General features: G+C 39.8%; 2 protein-coding genes across 2 annotated transcripts in view; both read right to left on the bottom strand.

The window, feature by feature from the left end:
* The window catches only part of LOC138010404 (uncharacterized), a 5,665-nt gene extending 4,492 nt beyond the window's left edge, over nucleotides 1–1,173 (bottom strand). The window contains exon 1 of the mRNA XM_068857356.1: nucleotides 1–1,173. This exon is cut by the window's left edge and continues 25 nt beyond it. Within this exon, the coding sequence (XP_068713457.1) occupies nucleotides 1–471 (471 nt within the window). The 5' untranslated portion in view covers nucleotides 472–1,173.
* A 1,496-nt stretch (nucleotides 1,174–2,669) lies between these two features.
* Nucleotides 2,670–7,500, bottom strand: part of LOC138010548 (uncharacterized) — a 6,312-nt gene continuing 1,481 nt past the window's right edge. The window contains exons 2-3 of the mRNA XM_068857528.1: nucleotides 4,932–5,420; nucleotides 2,670–3,052 (exon numbers count right to left, since the gene is read on the bottom strand). Coding sequence (XP_068713629.1) covers nucleotides 2,703–3,052; nucleotides 4,932–5,420 — 839 coding nt within the window. The 3' untranslated portion in view covers nucleotides 2,670–2,702. The remainder of the gene's footprint in view (nucleotides 3,053–4,931; nucleotides 5,421–7,500) is intronic.

Below are 7,500 nucleotides of genomic sequence, written 5' to 3'. Positions count from 1 at the left end.
CGAAGCCATTCCTGTTCCCGCAACAAACGCACTAATACATAATCCTGGATAGAATGACGTGAGCGCTAGAAAAATTATTTCGGCTGCTCCAGTGGCCATGGCGTTTAAAGCGATTCCAAGTAGCTTTGCTCTGATATCGTTGAACATTCCAACCAAAGCAAGCCCAAAGAACATGCTCACAGCGATGAAACAAGTCTTCAATCCATAGGAAATTCTTTGTATAAACCAAGGCGCAATTATTTTCGTGATCATCAATGGTGTCACAAAACTGACAAGAACAGTGGCCGTGGGTAGCTTTTGTCCGCTTAAAATGTCTTCCGCAGCGGACAAAAGCATTTCTTGATTAAAAAACGTCAGCGTTCCGAAAATATAAAAACACAGAACATTTAACGGCCCCCTTGAATCCGAAGCGGGTGGCGTCTGCGACTTTTTTGCAAAATAATTCTCGCAAATCTTTCTCATCATGCCCATTAGTTATAGACCACTCACGAATCTTAAGGCCCCGAAGCATAACCAAGAATCACGAAGAAAACAACACAATGTTTACTGTTTCTTAAGCTGTGTGCCTGTGTAAAGAACTCTTTAACATCGAACCGGAACAAAGAATCCACTGTAACTTATCAGACCAATCATGTAACAAGCGAACAAACCCGTTGTAAATCCTTTTTTCTACGAGATCAGCTGGGAAAACACGTCTTAAAATTCGAAATCTCCTCTTTGCCCATCCTAACACCCTATCATGTTGAGCCATGCGTCATTTAACGCTGTTATTAGCCGGATGCCGGATCACTCAGTTGACGCTTTCTCGCGGATCGAAACGTGAATAAAGCGTAACGTAAGTGTAACGTAACGTTCAAGTTCTTTCCTGCTTGGAATTGAGACTAGAATTAATTTAAATCCTCAAGCTTTGCTTTGCATCAAGTTCTTTTAGTCCTTGAGTCCTTCAGCAGATAATACTAAGCTGTTATTAAAGTGATTGCATAACACCTGAGCGCCAAAAGGTATGTTAGTTGTCGGTTCCGCTACGTTCCGTACTAGTTAGTTTCCTTCGATTTCGGGCCAAATCCAACGGGAAATACATAGATGAACTCCGATGAACTAGGTGTTGTGGGCCAGAATTCAGATAAACGATTCTCTGAACAACTCACTCAATCAAGTGTTTCCATTTTGAATGACGTTGTCGGTCGTCGAACTCAAATCACAACATCCTGTTGTGGTTAATGAATTATTAAAAAGAACACTAAGTTATCTGTCAAGATGAATTTTTGGCCTTTTTCAAGCTAAAAGCTTGTGAAACTCAAGTTGATGCGCAGAACTGTGTCATACAGGAAAATCATGACCAGTTTTGGCGTTTGACGACCGAAAAAGTTCTCTAAATGATATTATTAACGAATTTTTTTCTGTCTGTATCAGGTTTTGTTTTGTAACAGATTTGAAGTGTGCAGGTACCGTGTAACAGAACCTATGATTGCCCGGCCTATTGTCTACCTTTTCCTGCTCTGAGATTGTTTACAAGAAAAAAACACTTTCGAAAATTTTATGTCCCAAACAATACAACCAAAGCCGCGTGTTAAGGAACATTCGCACAATATCTTTCGCTGATTACGGTTCTTAATTAAATCGATAAACTGAAAGCTGAAAAGACACAGGGGTTTTCTTCTTCCCGGTAAGAGAGTCTGGTAGGTTTGGTAATGCGTCTGTGACAATCAAACACGTCAGGGAGGGGCCCCAAGTCGCACTTACCAGCTCCCCTCATAAATATCCTGCCTGTCAGGACCCAGGGATTTTCTGTCTTTTTCTCCCCATGGGACAGGAAAAAAGAGACTTTGGACTTACAATTTCCAAAGCAAATTCAGTAGTGTTCCTATCAGTGTGAATAGAATGAAAGGCCCTGGTTTAGCAAAAATTAACTCGCTTGTTTTCGTCGCTTGTGTTTTATTCTTGCTTCGTCAGTTTAAAGAAGGTCTATGTCCGCTTCCTTTGAGCCCCTCGGGAAACTTTATGAAGCTTATATAATGTAGTATCATAAATCTCGAGGTACTAAGCTCTGCATAAGAAAAATCTTTGATATCAGAAACAGAACAGAGAAGATACTGAGAACTGAGTAACAATGTAGATCTGTAGTACTGTGATTGCAAACAGTTCACATAGGTAGCCTCTAAGAATTGAGCCCAGGGCATCCATTTAATGCAACCACTGGTGTCGAAGAGATTCGCGAATGAGGAAAGGCGCTACAAAAATAACTTTGCGTGGGCCTACTTTTGTTATTGTTTGTTTTTTTTGTTTTTTTTTTTTGTAATTTCTAGCCATATAATTGAAGATAAAACCAATCTTTTTCTCAAATGATAACAGTTTTAGACTGGCTTTAGTCGCAGTATAGAAAGCCACATTCCGATCGCGCTCTAGCCATTTTGCCACTTAGCTGTTAAGTTTCAATGGCTAGATTTGACAATCGCGCACGTGTGGCTCATATACGGAGCTTTAGATAAAGGTTTAAAAGAAACTACTTCTAAAATCCTTGGGTGGAGAATTGAGTCTTTGAAGTCTGTTATCTTTGGTACTACTCAATAAAAGGTTGAGGTTGAAGTTTATTGTGATCAAGCAACCTTAAATCTCGATCTGTCCCCCTACCTCCCCCCCCCCCCCCCACCCCCACTTCCTCCCCTCCCTCTGTGCCCCTTGTGCGACTACATCCAGCATCTTTAACAACCCATATTACGTTTCCAGCCGATTGAGTTAGGCATTCTTGTCATGCAAAATTCTTGATTGGTAGGGAAATGCCCTTTGCATCTTTTCGTAAGATATGGTTCCAAGAAAAGACCGACCAAGCCCGCCAAAAAGCTACCGACGCCATTTCCAACAGTAATTAGCGCCAGGGCAAATTCCCCTTCCTCGGGCGAAACGTGCTGCTTAACAGCATGGGGCGAGAGGGCGACAATCATTCCTGCTACCAGACCAAGTGTGGAACACAGAACGATGATAATCCAGATGTAGCCGACGAAATGATACCAAGATTCAAACAGAAAGAAGGTGAGATGCGATATTCCCAACACTGCAATATTAAGCAAAAAAAAAATCTTAATTGGAAATCTGATTAACGCATGTGCTTTACATGTACAACTGACAAATGGATAAAATACATGAAAGTTGGAAATCATCGCAGTTGAACAGCAATTTAAGCGAATCAGAAGCCTGGGAAAAAATCTAGGCTTGAACTGGGCTCGGCCCAGCGATTGCGCATGCGCTGCACCGCTCTGAGCTATCAATCCGACTGGGAGCTGGTCACTTATGAGATCGGTTTATATCTCATATATCCCGTATCAGGTGAGCCATTGAATCGTATAGAATGCATGATCATTGCATATATTCTCTTTCCTTTAAATGAATAAAACAAGAGCCCATAAGTAGAAGTCTACATTCCCAATACTAGATCTATGTAATAGTATTTTCATGCATTAGCTATAGGCCATTTTAGACGAGTTCCTAAACAGAATACGGCTTGCACAAGTGACCATTCTCAATCCTATGGGAAATAATTTCTCGTGCAAGACTTGTGATTAGCTGGAAAGGTCTGCTTTTGCGGGAAAATCAATCTAAAAATAACTGGGTCTGTAAAAACGCCGTTCCACAAATACAATAAAGGTGTACGCTATAGCTCCTAGTCATTGGTTCCTGATAAAAGTATTATAGCTAAGGTCACTAAAAAGGCAAAAACTTCAAAATGGTGACAAACTTATAAGAATCTCCTACAGGAAATAATTTAAAATGAATGAGTGTTAACTGAGGGGATCCCCTAATTCTAAATTTGAACAACTTTCTTTCGGATGAAATAATGTTTGCAATCAGGGTTGTTTGAATTTTTGAAAAGAAAGAGTTTTCACATGAAATAAGTGAAATTTAGGGAGTATATTTTCCTTTTCAAATTTCTCGATCGCCTCCATCTCAACATGATAATTGTACGTGTCAAGGTTCCTTAACGACAAGGTCGATGAGAAGAGAGACCCTGGGAACGAGGTTGGAACTCGTCAAATCAACTTTTCAAAATGGCGGCCCCAGGGGAAAATAAGCAATTCTCAAATTCATTTATTTCGGATACAAGAGCTGTCTTTCGAAAATCCGTGTAAAATTTGATTGTTTTGTGGCTTAACTCCTGTTGCTTATACTCCACTCCCTCCTAACAGTGAGGGATACACACTTATTCTGTCTAACTCGTTAAAAGATTTTACTCGTTCATGCATAGTTAATCGAGGGACTGGTTATGAAACCTTAGAACTTTTAAAAGCGAGAACAATGTTGTTGCAATCGATGTTGAATTGACCGTGACACCGTGACCCTGCACAATCTTTTGTTTTCGCTTCGCACGGGTTCGCAAATTAGTTGCGCATAATTTATTCGAAGGATTTGATTGGTTATCTTCTTGAAAAAAGGTGTGTTTTGTGCCCGGTCAAGGCCAAAAATACGGACAAAAACATGAAACAAAGGAAATTGTCTAGTTTCATAACCATCTCCATGCATTAACTATGGTTCATGGACAAGGAGGTTACAGCTTTCCTCCAACGTAATAACCGAGACTATCTAGCATCATAATAGGTGATTTGCAACCAATATTTAGAGAGCAAGGATTACAATGGTGCATGTACAAATGTTAGTGGACGAACACGGAAATTAATTAATGAGAGATTTTCTGTTTTCGGCGACAAACATGCAGGGGATGACGTAACGCGAAAACACCTATCACAATGATGACTGACTTAATGTATAATTGATTGACAGACTGATTGATTGATTGATTGATTGATTGATTGATTGATTGATTAACAGACTGACAGTAGTGACAGACTGATTTGATTGATCATTCATGAATCCATTTTATAGAGCACTTTAGCCCAATTTGTCGAGAGGAACCTAATAACTCGATTTTTGTTTCCTACCTGTTAAAATCCACGTTCTGGAACACTTCAAGGATTCTATAGCATCCGACGGAAGAAATGCGAACAGTAACAGATAACTCCTGCCGAAAAACTTTCCTACTCCGTATGAGAGCGTGTAGTAAATAAAATGATCTCGCAGATGAATATTAGAGTCAGGAAATGCAATGGTTGTTACCACTGAGGACATCGACAAGTACTCGGAAAAGAAGTTCAAACAAAGCGCAACTATGAACGGCGAAATCTTTAAAGCAATGATTAACTTCTCGCTGTACATCGACTTCTTAGTTGGGTCAAGCATTTCATCCTTTTCGCCTTTCGATGTGTGATCAACTTTCGTATATTTTATTGCACCGTGAGTTTTAGGGCCAACGGAATTTTTATTGATGTATTGTTTGTCTAGCAGCGCATAAAAGAAAACAATAAGGAATGGTAATGGAATTGTAATCAATATGGCCGTCTTTGGGGCGATGCAGCTCCATGTTGTTAGGCCTAAAATTCAAAGAAAAGAAATCTCATTTAAATGTTGGTTTCATAAAAAGCCATACAGATTTGCGTCCAAGGAAGGAGAACGCATTCGTATTTCTCCATTCGGCGCTTTTTACACCGTAAGAGAGATTTAAGACACGTTTACAATAAACGACATACGACAAATGGCAAGTCTTCTTTTCCCTGTGACAATTAATATTCAATTATTCCAGTGTCTTTTTTCTCCTTCCTAAACTTGTTTGAATCATTTTTGTACAACATTCAGTTGTGTGTCCCATGTTGGTCAGACAAACACTGAACAACGAATTTTGGTCAAGCCTTTTTTACCCGTACTTAAACGTGTACTTGTGAGTCTGAAGGCCTTTCTATTTCAAGGTTCGGACGCCATTTGTTAACTCAATCCCACATACTAAATAGTTGTTTGGCAACGGTCAAAGGACAACTTGAAACTGATCCAAGATCCTGGTAGGATTCAACACATAACCACATGTTATTGTTATATACCTAGACTTTCACTCAAAAAAACGAGCTCTGTGATTGGTTGATTCTTGGTCACATGCCCCTGCAGTTGTTGCCCGCGTTTGATTGAAGGGAAAGTCTAAATATATAACAAAGCACTTAATGTATGGTCCGTCGGGAAACTAGTTAGTTTAGTTTTCCCTCGAGTCCTGATGTTTCCCTCGGCTTCATCTTGGGAAACACCACGACTCTCAGGAAAACAAAACTGTTCCCTTGGGACCATACATTAAGTGTATAGTGTAACATAGCAGAGTCCAGGGTGCTCAATAGACCGTTACAAGTTCACTTTTGCTCACTTTTTCTCTCGACTTCATCTCGGGCAACATCAGGACTCTTGGGAAAACAAAACTTACTGTTTCACTAAGTGTATATTGTTGATTCACATTCTCGGAAGCGCATGACATTGTCGCGCCCGCGGACCAGTGAGACACTTTCTCTAAAAAGAACTTAGATGAGCGACTTAGCTCCTTTACGTCCTTTACAGTTCTTTGTAGTTCAATGGGTGAAAGTGATCCGATCTGGGGTTACAGAAGTCGTAGTTTCGAATCCTGCCTGACTCTCGGCTACTCCTTTAATAGCCCATTTTCGAGTTGCTGTTTGCCTCGGTTTCAAAGCGAGTCCTAGTGCACAACCATTCAAATGGAAATGAGTGGTGTGTTATTCATGCAAATTAAAGTCGTTATCATTTAAATGCTTGTGCACCAGGACTCGTTTCGAACCAGAGGCAAACAGCAACTCGGAAATGGGCTATATCGTCCTTTGCCAAGTAGGCTTTTGTACTGATTATGCAAGCATTGAGTCCCTACCAGTCATGGTTGCCTAGTAGGTTGCAGAGTAGAGAAAAGCCTCAACTTATACCATTATACCTCTTTTTAACAGCCCATCCATCGTACTTAAGGGTGGTGTAAGTGAAGCACAAGGTATAGTTAATGAAGTTACTACTTGGTCCAATAAGAACAGAGTCCAGTTACATCCTGATAAGTGTAAGGAGCTAAGAATAACCTTTTCCAAGCAGCCACCAACTTTTGACCCACTTATCATAAATGGAAATGAGATTGAAGTACTAAATTCAGCGAAATTACTTGGCGTTACCATAAGTAACGATTTGACATGGAACAAACATGTTGATAACGTAATCAAGAAAGTTAACAAACGAATCTACTTCCTAATTCAGTTACAGAGAGCTAAGGTGCCTCCAAAAGATCTTTCCCTTTTTTTATGTGACTTGCATTAGATCAGTAATGGACTATGGGGTTGTGAGTTATTTTAGTTCTTTACCTAAGTACCTTAAGTACGAATTTACACGAAGTTGAAAAGAGAGCCATTTCAATTATATTGCCCGGATATGATTATATAGCAGGATTAGATAAGTTAGGACTGTCAACTGTAGAACTACACCACCAACAATTGTGTGAACGATTTTTCCAATCAATAGAAACAAACAAGAGCCATAAATTAAGGCAATTATTACCTATGGAAAATATCAATAAATATAATCTTAGGAATAAGCATAAATATAAAGCTCCGGTCGCTCGCACCAACCGGGCAAAGAATTCGTTCATCC

Source organism: Montipora foliosa, chromosome 7 (assembly GCF_036669935.1).
Source record: "Montipora foliosa isolate CH-2021 chromosome 7, ASM3666993v2, whole genome shotgun sequence".
NCBI classification, from domain to species: domain Eukaryota; kingdom Metazoa; phylum Cnidaria; class Anthozoa; order Scleractinia; family Acroporidae; genus Montipora; species Montipora foliosa.
The sequence above is the reverse complement of the archived record's forward strand: the minus strand, read 5'-3'. Positions and strand labels throughout refer to the sequence as shown.